Source organism: Fringilla coelebs, assembly GCF_963513975.1.
Source record: "Fringilla coelebs genome assembly, chromosome: 16".
NCBI classification, from domain to species: Eukaryota; Metazoa; Chordata; class Aves; order Passeriformes; family Fringillidae; genus Fringilla; species Fringilla coelebs.
In genome coordinates, this window is record NC_140042.1 from 3153723 (window position 1) to 3171536 (window position 17814).

The 17814-nt window shown below is 45.6% G+C and overlaps 1 protein-coding gene across 1 annotated transcript in view; it reads left to right on the forward strand.

The window, feature by feature from the left end:
• Window positions 1-17814, forward strand: part of RNF216 (ring finger protein 216) — a 75889-nt gene that overhangs the window by 5456 nt on the left and 52619 nt on the right. The window contains exons 3-7 of the mRNA XM_084216420.1: window positions 9092-9220; window positions 10344-10480; window positions 11441-12292; window positions 13753-13829; window positions 17326-17428. Of these exons, the coding sequence (XP_084072546.1) occupies window positions 9154-9220; window positions 10344-10480; window positions 11441-12292; window positions 13753-13829; window positions 17326-17428 (1236 nt within the window). The 5' untranslated portion in view covers window positions 9092-9153. The remainder of the gene's footprint in view (window positions 1-9091; window positions 9221-10343; window positions 10481-11440; window positions 12293-13752; window positions 13830-17325; window positions 17429-17814) is intronic.

Below are 17814 nucleotides of genomic sequence, written 5' to 3' on the forward strand. Positions count from 1 at the left end.
TAATTTCACTGTTTTCTGTTCTGATATAGTGGTACTTACCTCAAATACAGCCTTTTTGCTTTTCTGCTATTTTAACATACTCAAACTCCACAGTGGCCACTGCCACGTGACGTGGATGAAGTCAGGCTGGACAACTGTCATGAGCCTGGAAGGCTGCCCTGGGTTTTCACTGCTGAGAGCTTGCTGGGCTGGAATTGGCTGCAAGGCTACACGTGGCTGTACACAAAACTAAACCCAGTTTTACAAAAGGCTGTTGCTGCCTGTCTGGAAAATCTTTTGACAAGTGGTCATCTGTGGTGCTGGAGCAGTAAGGAGGTAGTTGCAGTTCTTCTGTGACAATGCTCCTCCTGCAGCACTTGTTGGGTGCAAGAGGCAGCTTATTTTTTACTCTTTCCAGCAGAAATTGGTGCAGAGCATGGATTTGTTGCTCAGGAACTGACACCTGTCTTACAAGGTTTCTGTTGGTATTTTACTCTGAGTAGGTAAGGCCATTTAAGACTTATCACTGTGAGCTTGGCCTGTTGGCCCAGTCTGGCTCTAAACTGGCTTTTGTGTATATTTAAACCCTTAATTGATTGTGTAAAAGCATCTTTCAAAGTGCCTGACCTTGCAGTAGGAGCACATGTAATTTGAGTGGTAGGGATAGGCTGTGGCTATATCAGCTTAAGCTGCAGTTTGAGATCTTCCCCCTTCTTGCAGTTTATTTTACCACCTTAATTCTGTTCTCCCAATTCCACCATGTGTGGAGAGTATCTGATCTGAATCCTACAAAAATGTTTTCCAGGGCATTTCCTTTCAAAGCTGTAAGAAATGCTGGAGGAGCTCAGTGTGAGGGGAGGAAACAAGCTGTGGTATGGGAAGATGACTATCCTTAACAGGTATTGAAGTGAAACCCTTCTGAACATGAAGCCACAGCTTCTGGCTGCTGACCTTTGGAGCTGTGGCAAGTGCAGATGCTTAGTGTGGCCCTAAAAAAGGGCATGGCTGTTGTAACCAGAATATGTGACCTGTGAAGTCATTCTTTTTGGAAGTCCTTCACTCTGGGATGTTTGACACCTGGAAGGGTTGGTGGCGGGCTTTTAAGTCAATAGTTCTGAAAGTGCTGTGCAGATTGACAGAGACCTTCTTTTTGCCAAGGTGGGCTGCTGCAGTAAGTCAGGTTTTTTTCCCCGTGTGCCACCTCAAGGTCAAGTCTCAGCTTTTGTGTTGTCAGCAGCTTTGAGAACGAGGTGAGGTGTGCTGTGCTTGAAAGCAAAGTTTTTTGTGATAAGTTCAGGTCACATTTAAAATAAAATACAAAAATACCCCCTTCCACATTTTTTATTGGTGGTGCATTATGCTTGTAATTTTTTTTCTGGAGCACAGCTTCCCAAGTGCAGCTTAGGTGGTTTTCTGAGTGGGTCTGATGGGCAGCTGCTCAACATCCAGGATGCCATCAGAGCCTATCAGTTCCTTGTGGTTTTCAGGTCGTCTGGCTGCCACTGGAACTGAACCTGACTGTGCTTTCCAGCCCTTTTGGTTTTGGTCTACTTAGCCCTCGCTGCTGCTTTTCACAGCAGTTTGCTGGTTGTGTGCAGCCCGGTTCTCCCTGCTCTCAGTGGCCCTGCAGACAGGGCTGTGAGCTGAGCAGGCTGCTGGTTGCTCATCAGTGTGAATGTCAGTGCCACTGCCTGTCCCAGCAATCTTAAATCCTTTATTTCTGTTTCCTCTCCAGTGAAAACAGTGCTAGGATGGGAACCTGAAGACATTCATCCAGCTTGTTAAATAACTACTTAAAAGGTTGCACTTGGATTTCTTTGTTCTGTTAAGCTCTTTAAAGTGGCATTCAGGATGCCTTGAAAAAGAAAAGAAAAAAGGTAGGAAGACTACTGAGGATTTGGAGAGGAAATGCTCTGTCCTTTCTCCTGGAGGGATCTGTGAAGTGCAAGTAAGAGAGGAGCACTCTGCTATATATCCTGGGGCTCACAGGGCATTTCTCCTGCTCTTTTCCATGTGGCTGCTGGGTTTATGGAGAAGAGAAGGCAGCTGCAATTAATGCTGAGTGGAGCTGTGGCAGATATGTGCAGCACCTGGGGGTTTGTGGAGTCCAGCTCTTTAAACCCACAGTGACTGAATCTTGGTGCTGATCAAAGCAGCTCCTGGCTGTGAGTTCAGGGAAAGGAAACTGGAAGTAAAACTCACTCTGGAAGCAGCAGAACTGCAAATCACGTGGTTTCACATACTCTGCCATTCATCCCCACCCTTTATAGCACAAAATCAGAGCAAATGAGTTCTTCTAAATGATGGTTTGGGAGATAGGCTGTGAGCAGAGCAAGGCTGGGTTTGTGTGTAGGTCTGCAGCCAAGTGCTGGGCTGCTGGTGTCTGAATTGTTACAATGTGAAATGCCATGCTGGCACCTGTGTTTGTGATGTGGGAGGGAGGTTTTGGATTTAGGGGATTACACTGGATGATCTTGCACATGCCAGAAGTCTGAGGCAGGCAGAGTGCTGCCTTTTACAGGAACTAACTCCAGGAATGCCTCCTTCTCCCTCAAAACCTTGATTTTTCACTTCACTCTTAAAATGAGCTGCTCAAGGTAAAGGCATTAACTCTCCTTTACAATTAGGATTTAACTTTTTTTTTTTTTTTCAGGACTCAACTAGGGGTAGGGAGAATGACAGATTCAAAGATTTCTACCTCTTGTGCGGAGAGTGGGGTTTTGCATCCATCAGAATGAGGAGCCTCGTGCTGCTCAGGGAGATGGGATGATATGGAGCTCTGTTTTTTGCCAGAGGGACTGATGGGGGTCCTGGGAAGGCACTGAAGTGTCCACAAATTGAGCTTGATGCCAATCACCAGGGAATAGCTCAAAGGAATAGGAAACCCTCATTTGTGTTGCCCAGTTTTGGAAAATGAACGCAGCTCTTTCAAAACAGACTTACATTTTTAGGGAGTTGCTGACAGAGCAGGTATTTTGCTAGGGAAATGCAAATATTTTTCAGGTTTGGGAAAGAAAACTGGTGCCAATGTATGTGGCCAGCTGTTAGTGAATTAGGTAAAACTGGGTACATTTCCTTCCTCTTGTACTTTGTGTTTCAGATAAAAATGGTGATTGGGTACTTCAAACAATTATGATTAATAATTATGATACTGTGACCTTGATGAAATGAACTGCAAGTAAGGTTGATGAGAAGTCTTGTGATGTACAAAGAGCCAAGATTTCCTGTAAGTCCTGAGTGGGCTTAGAAAGTGGGGAAAAATCTAGTTGGGGATTTGAAGCCAAGTAATCCATAAATATCTGCTCTCTTGATTGCCCCGAGTAAGCAAGTTTCATTAGCCTGGAGCTGTGACACAGATGTAGCCTGTCCTGTGTTAATCTGTAGCCTCTCTTTTTGGAGCATCTCCTGATGTGCTCTTGGTCACACTCCTGACTCTGCAGTTACCAGTGGTGAGCCTGGGAGGAGGGGCATCGCTCCCTTCAGTGCTTTTCTCCTTGGGTAAGAGAGAGTGAGGAACAGGGAACTTTTGGGAAGTAACTGGAAGCTGTGATTGCTGCCAGATTCATTCCTCATTTCCATCTTCATTCATGACCTGTCCTGGAGCTGCTGGAGCCAGTTAGAGGCTGGTGTTGTTTTGGAAATAGTGGCTGCTCTGCTGGGATACTGAACTGTGTGTGTTGGGTGTCTTATCTGTCAGGAGGAGGTGAGCATTCAGGTTTCATTTACTTGCCACAAAATACTTCTTGTATTATATAATATGTTTTGGTGTGGTTAAACCAGTTCTGTGGCTTTCTGCCCTAGAAATTTTACCTGGCTCTTTTTATTGCTAATTTCAGTTTCTGTTCCTTGATTTTTTCTCACATCTCAGGAATTCTGTCTTCCCCTTCTCAGAGTGTATGTGTTTAAAATCCTGTGGCAGACCAAGCCAGCTGCTAATGTGGGAAACACTTGGGGAATACTTTATAACTTACCAGCCAGTTCTGTTATTAAATGATCTTCAGGTTTGTTGTTTCTCTTCAGCACATGCTACAGGTCCATGAATTGGTGGCAGAGCTGTGTGGATGCTCTTGTCCTAAGTCTACCCCTGGTCTGTGCTCCTGAGAGGAGCTTTTGGCCAATACCTGTAGCAGATTGTGCTGCTGAAACCAGGTGGTTTTTCCTGTGAGCCATTGCCCACGCACTTCTGCCTTCAGAGGCCAGGGTAAGGCTTTTGGGCTGAAATCAAAGCTTTTTCCACTTTCCCCAGGCTTGGAACTGAGCAAACCTGCTGGCAGAGGCCCTGCTGCAGCCCCACGTGTCGACCTCTGGCTCTGTCCCTTTGCAGGGTGTGAGGCAGTGGCAGTAGCTGCCCTGTGCATAGCAAATAGGATTTGTTTGTGTCCAGCAGTTCTTGTTGGGCTTACGATCAGGGGATTTCTAATTTTCAGTTGGGATGATGCTGCTTAACACGATCAACCACTGTTAAACTCTCCCTGCTTTTGCTCAGTGCCTGTTACAAGGAGCAGCCCCCAGCAAATGGTGAACCCTTTGAAATGTTTTGGTGAAATGCTTGACAGTAAGTCAGGCTGGTTTATTTCCCTTCTGTTGTGCTTTCTTTTATTTTTTTATTTTTAAAGACTGAATTTTTAGCGTTTCATTTTGGTAGTTGTCACAAGCTCTGCATTATTTAAGTAGCTTGTTTTAGCAGCTTGAAATAAGCCAGAAATTCACCTTGCTCGCAGGCTACCAGCAGACACGTTTACTGCCCGCAGGCACAAAGTAGGAGTTGATGCTCTTCTGTCAGTGTAGGTGAGCAACAGTGGTGTTCTGTGAGGGGGAGAGGCTAAAACAGTGATTTGATGTTGCTGACATCTCTTTCAAGTTGCTCTTTTTTTTTCCCTCCCCCCTGTTCGTTTGGGATCTCAGTTCCTACCTCCCCTGCTTTCTGTCTGGTCCTGTTGCCTTGAGCTGCAGCCAGACAAGAGCACTTTGAGCCTAGTCCCATCTTGGGTATGTGGGAGTTCAAGATTTCAAATGCTATAAGTGGGGGGAAAAATACATTACACTGTGTTGAGAAGGGGGGCTCTCCCTTGACTGTCAGTTTAAATTCCAACACCATCTGAAGATGCTCATCACAGCACAAATGTGGGGTGGAGGGAGCAGATTTGAGTTCTGCTCCAGTTACTGCAGTCCAGAAACGCCTTCATATACCAGGAGATTAAATATGTGCACAGCACCGATGGTGGCTATTTTTAGGTTAAGCTAAAAATATGTCATGTGGTGTTTAAAAGGATTTTGAATGGGTTTTGGAAATCCTTGTGTAAGCATTCTGTGTGCTCCTGAGACCTGCTTCACCTCGTAGCAGCTGATCCCTTACCTCATGGTAGTGGTTGGAAGCAGTGGTTTTGTGGATGATATTTTTGCATGTTTGAGGAGCTTGTCCAGGAAGTCCCTGTGACCTCAGCTGTCAGTCTGAGGTCTTGTCACTTCAGAGAACTGTTAAACCCAAGTCCCTGGTGGGCTCTGCTTTTTCCAGTAGCTGTTCTGTTAATGTGTTCTCTGAATTCACTGTAGCAAGAACCATAATGGGGAGGATTTTTTTGTCTGCACAGTGAAACAGCTGGGGTGTGCTGGGGCACTGAACAGGCTCCCCAGGGAATGGTCCCAGCCCCAAGGCTGCCAGAGCTCCAGGAGGGTTTGGACAATGCTCTCAGGCACAGGGTGGGATTGCTGGGGTGTCTGTGCAGGGCCAGGAGCTGGGCTCTGATCCTTGTGGGTCCCTTCCAACTCAGGATATTCTGTGACTGAGTTATGGACTAATACAGAGGTGAAATTGGGTGGGACCACACCTTCAGTGTGGTGGGTCCTCTCTGCACAGTCAGTGGATGTCTTAGAAGTCACAATGAGAATTTTGTGTCACCTGGATACTGCTTTAGGGGTTCAAGTCCCAAATCCAGCTTGCTGTGCTGCGGTGCAGGTGGGAGCCTTTTAAGAAAAGAAGAAAAATGAAAAAGTTTGGGAAGTGTTTCCCTGACTGATTTGCTGTTAAAACAGTTCAAGTTTCCTGTCCTTGACTGTACTGCAGGAAAGCTGATGGGCATGTTAGAGCCTGCTTATAGGTAGCCTTATTCTTTGCCTATAAATAGGCTCTGAAATCACTGAGGTAGTGTGGAATAGCTTCTTTCCATCTGTCTTCCTTGCTTTTTTATTATTGTTTATGTAGGGCAAGACCCCAGGGTGGCTTTGATCTTGTTACTTCGCATTCTTGGCGGCCTGGTGCTATAAACATGAATAAACTTCTTATTCATGCCACTAGATGGAACTGGCCCATGCTTATGGATGTTTGTTTAAACTTCAGCTCTGTATTGAGTATTGACAAAATGAATTGCTAGCTCTTGGTAGAAGCTTGGCTTTTACCCTCAAAGCAGGGCTTTATTAAGCTGCTTGAGGTTTTATTCAGTCTATTTTGAAGAAGGAAGAATTGCCAGTTCTTTCCAGCCTTGGCTTTTTTTTGTTGTTGCCCTGACTGTGTAGTACAGTTAATGCTATTTATTATATTCTTGCTTTTAAACTGTTTTGGTGGTATGCATACTTTCTTGTATGGAAGTGCAGATAGTTTTTTATCCCAAATTTAATTTCAGATTATTCCCTGTATCTCTTTCTCACTGCTGAAGGTGGAAGTGTGCAGGTTCCTCTCCAGAGGAGCCAGAGTGGCCCATAGAAAATATGACCTTCGTCTTGTGGCTTATCCATCATTCATGGATCTGAACAGCTGGGGTTTTGCCAACATTGGACAAAGCACCATTTGAGCTATTTGGGAGAAGATTTTTTTTTTTTAGATTTTTTTTTTTTTTTTTTTTTTTGTGGCAGTGCCGAGCATTTGTGGTGTCACTCCCCTGTAAAGCAGCCAGCCCTGCTAATGCACCACGAGTCCCTGGAGGGGAGAAATATCCAGCCACTCAGCTTTGCTTGGAGCAGATCTGAGCAGACACCTGTCCATCTCCTGTCTGCACCACTTGATGCTGCAAGGGCTGGTTTGTGGCTCTCACAAATGTCCTTGTTCCTCCCAGCCAGTCTCAGAGTGATCCTTTGCTGTGTTTGCTTGGTGACCTTGGCCACACTGGGCCTACCCCTGCTTCCGCTTCTCCACCTTTTAAATGACAAGAAGTGAATTGATTTTGTTTGCTAAAGGAGTCAGGCAGCTAAGGATGGAAAAGTGCTATGCAGGGCTAGGTGATTGCTATGCACAAGTACCAGGGAAAATACAACTGTAATAATGTGGATGTGACCTTTTACAAAGGCCAGAGTTTGTACTGACAGTGATCCAGCCCCTGAGCTGCAGCTCCAGCTCCTACCTGTGATGGGGAACAGCACTTTCATGCCACTCTGGCAAATAAAGATTTATTTCTCCTTATAAGGCAGAAGATGAAGAATCTAATGGAAACACCCCCAAAGTTTTGCTTTTCAGATATTTTCAAAGTACCATGTGCCCATGATAACTTTGGAGCTGCTTACTGGAATTAGGATGTGCTCCTGAGGTATCAGGGCTAAAATACAGGGCAGCTGCATATTTGTGGTGATGCTGGTTAGTAGAGGCCTCTTGCTGTTCCCTCATCCAATTTCCCACTCAAAATTGGACCATCACCAGATCAAGGATCAGGTAAATGTGGATGTTTGTAGGCAAGCCTTGAAATCTTTGTGCTGGAGGTTTCCTCTGAAGAAGGTTCCCTCAGGCACTAAGCCTGTGCTGCTGGGCTTTTTTAAGTGCTAAATTATACATTTCAATTTTTATTATTGTATCTTGTGCATCTGAATTCAATTCTTCGTTTTACTGTCCTAGCTGCAAATCCTGTTCCCTGCAGAGGAAGTTAAGTAGAATTACTGAGGGAGAATTTATACTGCTCTTGTGTACTAGCAAACAGGATTTTATAGCAGACCCACCATTTTCTTCCAGCTTATGCATCAGTAAATATTTAATAGTACAGATTCCTTTGTGCTGCACTGAGGAGAGGAATACTTTCCAATAAAAGGAAAAAAACCTCCTTTCAGTGATCAAATTGTGCTTGGAGTTCCTGTATGTGTTCAGCCTCTCTGTGATAGTGGGAATGGAGAGCTATAAGCTGACAGAGCATAAAATGGAAACCTCCTGTTTAGTTTGCAGTGATTCCTCTGGCCCCCTAATCCTGTTTGGGAGCCTCTGGCCAATTCATTGTGCCTCTCTGAGAACAGGTGGGGGTAGCAAAGCTTAGCTTCAAAAAGCCAAGTCTTGTGAGGGAACCTGATTCCTGTCATGCTCTCCTTTTGGTGTGAGAGCAGATGGTGTTTCCTGGAATTTGTACCAAACCCTTGCTGTAAATCAGGGAAATCTCTTCTATAAAATAGCAGATGGTGGTAAGGAAGTGTTCTCTGGAATGTTCCTGTGCTGTTTCACAGTGCAGGCACAAACCACACACTGACACTGCTCTGCCCAGGGTGCAGCTTCCTTCTGACACACCAGGAGTGAGGGGGTTGTGGCAGTGAGCTTAGAGCATCTCTGGGGGCTCTGAAGTTGTGCCTCAGCTTGGCAGCGCTCAGGGAATTCAGGCTGGGATGGTGCTGTCCCTGTTGGCTGTTCCCCTCCAGGCTGTGTGTGACTTCCCTGGCATTAAGTGTGACAGGGATGGTTGTAGTGACATCATCTGTGGGGTGTGAGATGCAGGTGGATGTGGGGATGCCCTGGGACAGCTCAGGCAAGGGGATTTTGTCCCTCTCACCAATTGATGGTGGCAGAAGCAGCACTGTGTGGGTTGGTGCATTGGATTTTGGTTGGAAACAAAGGAAGGTCAATATGCTGGGAAGGTTTGAGTCCTGCTTGGATAGAACTGCATCTCTGCTCTTTTTCTGTGATTGCATAGCTCCTCCAGAGAGACTTCTCTGGCCTAATTGCACTCTTCAGTCCACTGTCTTAATTGCTGGAACACAAGGTAACAAACATATCTCCTTCAGGTCCTGAGAGGAGGGGTACAGAAAAATATTCATGTGGAGAGACTGCTGGGAGAGCCAGGAGAACCCCTAGCAGCTAAATCTTGAAAAAAACCCTTGAGGCTGAATCTGAGTTTGCTTGACTCCCTTGTGGTTTTATTTTATCTTCCAGTTCCTCATGTGAGCCTGACTGCCATGCTGGGGCATTGACACTCTGGGGTGCAGCTGTTTAAAATGGCAGAGAGAGGTGGGAATGAAGAAGTGATTAACTTGAACAGCTTCAGCAGTCACAGAGGGAAAGGTGAGTACTGATTTATGCCTGTTTCCAGAACATTCCTGTGAAACTCTCCTGAGCAGCAGAATTCACAGACACTGAACTTCCAGGGAACTGCTGGAGGTCTGTTCTGTCACATCACACACTACTGTTACACTGACTTAGCCACCTACAGAAACTCTTTCATATTATGCAGGTATGCAAAATATTTGGCTCTTGTCTTTCTCATGTTGTACTGCCTCAAGGGATATTGCTGACTTCTTGGGAGCGCTGTGTAGAGATGTTTCAGCAGATCCAAGGAGGATCCATCCTTCTGAGAACCCCACAGGAGACAGGCTGACCCTAAATTTATGTTCTCATAGGGCTGTGTGCATTGGCACCCATTCCCTCGAGAGTAGAATTTAAAGTGAGGCTTTCTCTGTGTGCCTGAAAGGTGATAAATGAGCACTCATGCTGAACAATAAGCCAAAACATGTCAGCTTTTAGGGAAAGCATAGTAGTATGTTCTCTGTGCAGTACAGAAACCCTCTATTTCTGCCTTGAATATCTCTCCTCTGTTCCAGCAGCTGTTGAGTAGCATCTATACTCCATTCTTGACAAACCTTGAAGCACAAGGTTGTCATTACTAGCAGGGTATCTTCTGCACCCACAGGCACAGGCCTTATCTTGGCCCTGCATAAGGTACTCCTGCAAAGTCTCTCTTTCAGAAGAGGCTGAATAGCACAAAGACCCTTATCTCTCTGCTAGATTGCACTGCATTTTAACAAAGAAAATGCAATGTCCCTGAGATACTGAAAGTTCACGATTTCTCTGAAAAAATATTCCTTACATGCCTTGTCTGTAATAACTTTTGCAGCAGCTTGACTTGAGCTGGAGTTCAGGGTAGAAGATTCTTTGTGAGTGTCAGTGGCTGCCCCTGCAGTGCTGTTGTGATGAGCTGAAGCTGTGCAGGTGTTTTGCTGGAGGCTGAGGGATGCAGGAGTGGCTGTTACAATGCCTTGCAGAGGAATTGGTGACCTCTGAATGCTTCTTCCTGCAGTGCAAATGGGAAAATTGCTTTCTCAGATGTTTCAGTGCTACATGTACCCTGTAATTCTATTTATTTACCTTGAGCCAACAGCTGACTTCAACTTTCCTTACTGTTCTGCAGACTGGATAAACCACAGAGATGAAAGTCTTATCATGATATCAGATTCCTCAGATGAAGATTTGCCTTTGTTTCTGGAAATGCCAGAAAAGCAGCAGACTGAGGAAGATGATGATGATGATATAGTCATCTTAGCAGAGGTAATTTTTCATTGTAGTAGCTGCTGTGCTGTATTCATGGCCTGTATAGCCAAGTCTTGTGCCAATACCTGATGTGTTCCTCTGAGTCCTGCCTGGTTATAGCAATCTGCTTAGGATGTCTGAAATAACAGTGAAATGATGACATTTTGCTGGCTTAATTTAGTCATATTTTGGGCACAGAAGGGGAGAACCAGACTGTGGAACTGCATTGTGTAGTTTAAGTTCTAGTTGGTGAAGGTTGTAGCTCCCATAACATTGTCTGTTTGAATCCAGCAAGGTGGAGTGCTTTGCAAGAGGACTTGATCTTCCATAAAATGTTTTCAAACCTTGCTTTGATTTATAAATGTACTCTGTATGCTTTATATTTCTCTATGCTATTTGCATTCATGTTGGCACTGATGTTTTTGCAGCATTTCATATCTGTCTTATATTAAGAAGATATTCCACTTTCCTGTTAAATTAACCAGAAGCACTGAGAAAACGGGTTGCAAAGCTGACCTTTCTGCTTCTTAGTTGAAAACAGCAGCAGAGAACACTCAGGCTCTGTTGGCATACAGCAGTCTGTCTGCCAGAGGCAAGAACAAGGCCAGAGATTAATATTTGGAGCCTTGGTTCCTGCTTGTTTAAATAAATTGGTGAGAACACAAATATGTCATCAGTTAGTTCTTCCTTCCCAGACTGTTTTACTGGAAGGGAAGTGAGTACTGAGGAGAGCTTAGGAAATTATTCCTGTTTGAAAGTCCTGTGCATCCCCAGTTCTGCTGAAGGTTCTCATAGCACCTGGGGACAGGCTGATGACACAGATGTGTGGGTTGCAGTTCTGTGCTTTATTAAACATCTTGCTGAACAGACTGTTTATCAGTTTCCCATCAGAAGTTTCTTAGATGCAGAAGTATCTGGAGCAAGGATTCTGACACACAGACAAGAATTCCTACTTTCTGTTGTTGATGTCCTTTTCAGACCCCAAAGCCTCAGCAGCCTCTGCGTCCCAATGTCATCAGACCTGCTGCTCCATGGCAGGGTGCAGACACTGTGGGAGAAGGAGGATCCAAAAGTGCTGTGGAGCCTTTGAGCACAGACCTGCAGCATTCAGCTCTGCCCTGTGAGGGAGATGGGAATAACCTCATGGTGGAGAGCAAAGCTGGACCAAGCAGGGGTGAGAGTGTGGATGTTGCCTTGCAGCAGCCAGGACCATCTGAGCTGAATGGCCCCAGATCTGAACTGACAGGTAGCCAGGAGCCTGGGCCAAGTTTGCTGCCACTGATCAAGATGCGTCCACAGCCTGCTGATAACACAGAAATCATTAGTCTGGAGAATGCAGACCTTCCACCTCAACAGGAGGAAAAGATGGAAGCTCGGGAATGGCAAGGAAAGAACTTAAAGCCACAGCAGAAGGTTGAAGGAATAGCTGCTAAAACTACCATGGAGCAGGGGCAGATGCAGGAGAAGGGCCAGCCGGAGCCCCGGCACGTCCCAGCACCAGAAGATGAGCCCCGGGCTGTAGCGAACGGCCGCGCTCCTCAGCAAGGGCAGCCAGAGGCAAACCCGGCGGCTCTGCAGGCGTACGGAGGGAAGGCTCCAGGGCCAGCCTTCCCCCGGCCCGAGCCGCAGCAGGACGGCATTCCTGGCCCTGCCTCCCCGCAGCCGGCACATCCCCCCGAGGAATCGGCTCAGCAGGCAGGGAGAGACAACGAGCAGCCAGGGCCCGCCTTCCCCGCTCAGGGCTCGCAGCAGCTTGGCTCGGGGGACGTGCCAGAGCAGGGAGCTGCTGGGCAGGAGCAGGACCTCACTGCGCTGCTCATCAGAGAGACAGTAAGTATTGCCAGGGCTCCTCTGCCTCCTGTGTGTGTGATGTTTTCAGACAGGTTTTTCAAGGTGTGTGGAGTCTCACACGCCTGGAACACACAGCTGCGAATCCTCTTTGCTTTGGCTGAGATTCAGCTGTGCACCAGGTGAGGAGCATGTGATGAACTGTCTTGGAAAACTTTTACTTAACATGAAATAATCTGTGTCTGTTACCTGAAAGACCCTCTTGGATCTGGTCTGGTTTTGTCTGGTTCTTTCCCAACACAACACTGAGAGAGCTGGTTTAGGACTGGATATAAAGCTAAATGAGCAAACCTGGGACACTAAACAGTGGCAGGGGGATACAGGGTGTGGAGTAGAGAAGTTTTAGAGGCACTTGGCTGAGATCCAGGGCTACTTTCAGCTGCCTCTCCTGAAGGAGTGTGGCCCATGCCCATGTTAATGCCACCATGGTGGCCAAGGGTAAGGGTTGCCCTTGCATTTTGGTTTTTTAAGCAGCAGCACCATGAGGACTTGTGCATGTAAACTGCACATGCTCCATCTGTGAAGCTTAGCACAAGGGACACTGGATATGACAACAGCCACCAAGAAGGACACTCCTTATCCTTTGGTATATTCAGCAGCTTGGGCAGCATGGTTTATATATGACAAATAAAGCTAAACAATAATGTGGTGATTCATGTGTGTGATGTTTGCACACCCCTCCCCTTGATTGCTAAGGAGGGCTTGTTGAATATTTTTTCTTGCAAATAGGCATATTCTTATGTGTTTGTATCTTCTACCACCACCCTATCCCCTCCAAGTCTTCCCTCTACATCCCATAGCTAATTCTACTTGGGAAAACTGGAGTTGAGGAATATTGTTTTTTAAGTAGTAGTCTAACAAAATTGAGTTCTTTCCAAGACCTCCTTGATCAGTGCCTATGAGATGGGTAAGAGTCTATTCTTGCAGTGTCAGTCCAGTCTTGCAAAGCAAAATACCACATGGTAGCAATACCTGTACAGAAACCCCAGAGAGAGCAGCAAACACTGGGGGAGCCTTCACAGAAATGCCACCCAAGGTTTGTTTACTGTTCTGGTGCTGGTGTGTCTGGGTTCATTGGGTGGGTTCATGTTGTTGGTTTATTTCCTTTTGCTTTGGAATGTTGTATTTCACCACATAATCTGGAGCTCCTTGCTGGTCATGCTGAAGGTAAATATTCCCTGTCCTTGTGTTGAAGTTCATTCCTATGGAGCCTGAATCTCTCCTTGGCTTTTCACATCCCTACCCTCACTCTTCCTTTGCTAAAGAGCTGTTAGCAGTTATCCTGTGGAGCAAGGCTGGGTGGCTATAAATGATCACTTGACCATTTTGCCCCGAGTCTCAGGATTTTGTTGATTAATTGCATATAAATCCCTGTCCTGGGTGCTATGTCTGTTACACAGCTTCTCTAATACCTATGTAACCTTTAGCTTTTCCTACTGTAGGAAGCAAGATTCCCAGATGTGAAGAAGGAATATATTGAAGAATTAATCCTCATCAAGAACTGCTATGACTTAAATGTGTAAGTATAGAGGCAAGAACCAGAGTGTATCATACAACTGCAGCACTTTCCCATGTCCCCACCTGCCAGGGATGCTGCTTTAGAGCACATCCAGGCTGGGCCTTCGGCACTGCCTTGATAGTGCCACAGAGCACAGATTCTTTTTGTTTGTTCTTCTAATTGAGCTGGTTTTAAGTCCTTTCTAGTTCTGTTGTGCTGTAGCTTCTCTAAGATAATTTACTTCAAGATACTACCTATAATTTTGTCTTTCCTGTTACTAGGGCTCTTAAAAAAAGTGAGTGTCAGGATTAAGGTGTTAAGATGACTGCTATAAAACAAAGTATGGAGATGGGTTGGTGAGTTTTGAGTTGGAGGAAGGCATGCCCTGCTTCGTTTCGCTGGTTTTTGGGCTTTTCTGGGTAAAGCTGACACTGGCTTGGAGTCCATTATTTGGTGTCATGATGTTGGCTTTTATCCCATTTACCACTGCTCAGGGTAGCAGTGGTGCTGTTTGACTTCTCTCACATCGCATTTTGGGGATAGAACAGAGCAAACACATTTGAGGGCTGGTAGGATTGATTCTAGAGATCTGATGAGGGACTGATTTTGGTGAAACTGAGCAGAACATGGTCAAGAAAATGAAATAAAAGGAGAAGAAAACTAATGTGAGGACTTGCTTTCCAAATTGCATTAACAGTTCAGGAATAACTTAATGTTCATCATGCTGGAGATTTCTGGGAGTCAAGTTAGAGTCCAGAGTTTAAAAAATGTGATTAACCTTCCTGCTGAGTTGCATCATCTCCCTGCCCTTGTGGGTAGAGCTGGGGAGTGAAGGATTGCGTGTGCTGGCACCAGCAGCACCGAGGGCAGATGGTTTGAAGTAAATCACTTGTGACTGGTGTCTGATGCTTGGTGGCCTCTCTTTCTCCCTCTGCAACTGTCTCTGTTATCTCCAGCATGTCCAAACTGGTTACTGTGTGATCCAAGAATGAGGAATAGGTGTTGGTTGCCAGAGTATTCATTTGTATAAACCCAGTGCCCTTTCCAGCTAACTAGAGCACTAATTAAACAGCATTTAAGTGCGTGAGGCTGGGAATTAGTCATTGGGCCGTAAGTAAGTTAACTGGTGAGGAACTAAGGATGATGCCATCCACTGGGCACAGATTTCCTATTCTGCTGTGCTGCCTGTGCTGTGCCTTGTATCTCCCAAGTAGGGCTCTTGGTTAGAAAGTCAGCAGCCTAGAGCTTCTTTCTGGTCTTTCAGAAGTGCTTTCCCTGCAGTGGTGGAGCAGCTTTGGGGGGCCCACGCCGTGGACTGGGTGCACCTCAGGGTGGATGGTTACGGTGGGAATGTAGAAGACAAGCAGGGCAGTTGGGCTGTTGAAGGTGTGCATCTGGCTGCAGGACCCTCCCAGATTGTGTGAAAAAAAACTCGGGATTGTGTCCTGGGGAGATCTAGCGAAGCCTGATGGAATTAAATCCCACTATCGGCTTCTGTCAGTCTTAATGTGTTCCTTCCCTTTTTGCTCCCGAAATCTCTTCTCTCCCATTGTGTGCCACAGACCCAGGGAGATGAAAAGGTGCTTCCAGGCTTCCCTGTAGGCCAGCTACAGTGCCTGCTCAGCGGTGCGTTACCCACTTACTGGATGATAAAGATTTCTTCTCCATATTTTTATTCCTTTAACCAAACCATCTTTTGAGTTGTCACTGCAGCTTTTGTGTGAGAACAAATGGGTCAAAGCACTGGTCAGCCTCGCTGGCAGGGTCTTTTTGATCTCCATGGTGTGTCAAGCTGAATCAGGCTTGAAATATAATAACTAAGGGTGAGTGGTTTTGGGCAGGGGTGAGGCTTTTAACCAGCTCTGTGTCCTGTGGTGCAGATATTAATGAACAGTGCCATGAGTGTGGGTGTGCTGTGCAGCAGGACCCACTTAACTAATTGTCACACACTGGAGGTCAACATCCCCCAAAATCCTCAGCGTTGAAATGGCAACATGCAGGAGAATTCAAATGTACCGTGGCCATGCCCCAGCTGAAACCCTTTCGTTAGAGCCACGATCTGAGCTCCTTGAAGTTTCTGTTTTGTTGGATTAAAACAGTTATCTTTTACCAAAGGGATGGCAGGAGGTGGGAGCTGGAAGCTATTAAATGCTCAGTGCCAAGATATTTGTTGTTTTCCCTGAAATGATCTTCTTAAAACTTTCAGCTGATGTGAAAGATAAGATGTGGGAGCCCCTCTTAGCAGGGTATCATCTATTCAGCTTTTGTGTGCAGGAGCATTCATACTCAGTCAAAAGCTTCTGGCTCAATATGTCAATACCTGATTAAACAAAAAGAAATGCCCCTGCTTTGAATGTGAAAGCAGAGCTAAAGTAATCGTGCCTTGATAGTGGGTTAATGCTTCAAGCCAGTTCAGATTTCTTAATTAGGGACTGATTTCTGACATCAGGAATGTAAATTAGCTGCAATTATGTCTTTGCTGCAGCCTAGCACCTTCTCATTCCAATAGTTTTACAAATGTTAATTGCTTGTCCTGGCTCTTTTCAGAAGGATCTTATTCTGCAGCTGGGGAAACTGAGGAACAGCTTGTGTTACTTGCCCCAGCCAGCACAGCTGCTTGGTGAGGGTTGAGAAAAAGCTGTGGCAGCCTGATTCAGGCTGCCCTTTCAGAATGGTTTCTGGAGTATTTGTGGTTCTCCACCAATGGGGCATTTGAAAACCCCTTGCTGAGTCTTTTCTAAGCTAAAATAATCAGTTAAACTACAGTTACCTGACAGTTATGACTGTTTGAGGTAGGACCTCAGATATGATGCATTTACAGGCCATTAGGCAAATTTTCAGCAATTTTAGTGGTTATTTTCTACGTGCTATTCTCACCAGACCAGTTTCTAGTGGAATTTGGGTAATGCTGGTATGATTGCAAGCTTTGTAACAATGAAACCTGTATTCAGAGTTTGTATTCCATGGAGATACACATCTTAAACTTGATTTTGTCTCTGCTTTAATCATGGAATCACAGAATAGTTTGGGTTGGAAAGGCCATTAAAGATCACCTAGTTCCAGCCCCTCTTCTATGGTCAGGGACATCTTCCACGAAAGCAGGTTGCTCTGACTGCTTCAATATGAATGTAGACTGAGAATGAAGGCTTTGATTCAAGTTTGAATCTGTAGTCGTTTGTTGAGGAAGACATGACCCTTTTATGGGTTTTGTAGGGATTTTTGTGCTGTTTTTCTTCCATAGATGACTAGCAGCTCATCCATACAAGTTTCATGTATGTGAACTTAATTATTGAAAGACAAACCTTTTTGCTTTACCTTCTGCAGCCACACAGCTGATGATTTTTCATTTAATTCTCAGTCATTTAGTTGCAGTTTGCTCTAGTCCAGGACCACTCTTGGTCCTTACAGGGCAGGCTTTGATTGTGATCTCATCATTTTATCTGATACTAAAAACTTGGACAGATGAGAAATGAACCTGAGCTCCCCAACCCTGAAGTAACTATATTTATCTTTTCAGACTTTGTAACTTTCTTCTGGAAAATCCAGATTACCCAAAGAAGGAAGGCAGAGTGGTTTTAAACCCCAGCAGCAGCCTGCTTGCCAGCCAAGATGAGACAAAGGCAAGTGAGGGTATCCACATCTCCTGCTGCCTCTGGGCAGTCTGTTCAGCCTGGGTGGACCTTGGGATGTCTGCTTTGATTAGTGTGTGTTTGCAGAGTGCCTGACTGAGCCTGGCTTTCACAGGAGGCCTCTGGGTATGTGTAAGGCACGTTAAATAGCAATAATTAGTTGCTTGCAAGATGACTTCCAAGCCTTTCCTGTTTGGCTGTGCCAGAGCTGCACAGTGTCTGCTCCTTTGCCTCCAGCAAGCCCCTCTGCCCTGTCTGCCTGTCACTGCCCCATCTCAAGTGTTCATTTTGATAACTGAGACAAGAATTCCACAATCATTCTGTCACATGAAGTAGCCTTGGCCCTCGGTCTCTCTTGTGAGGCCTTTAGGCATTGC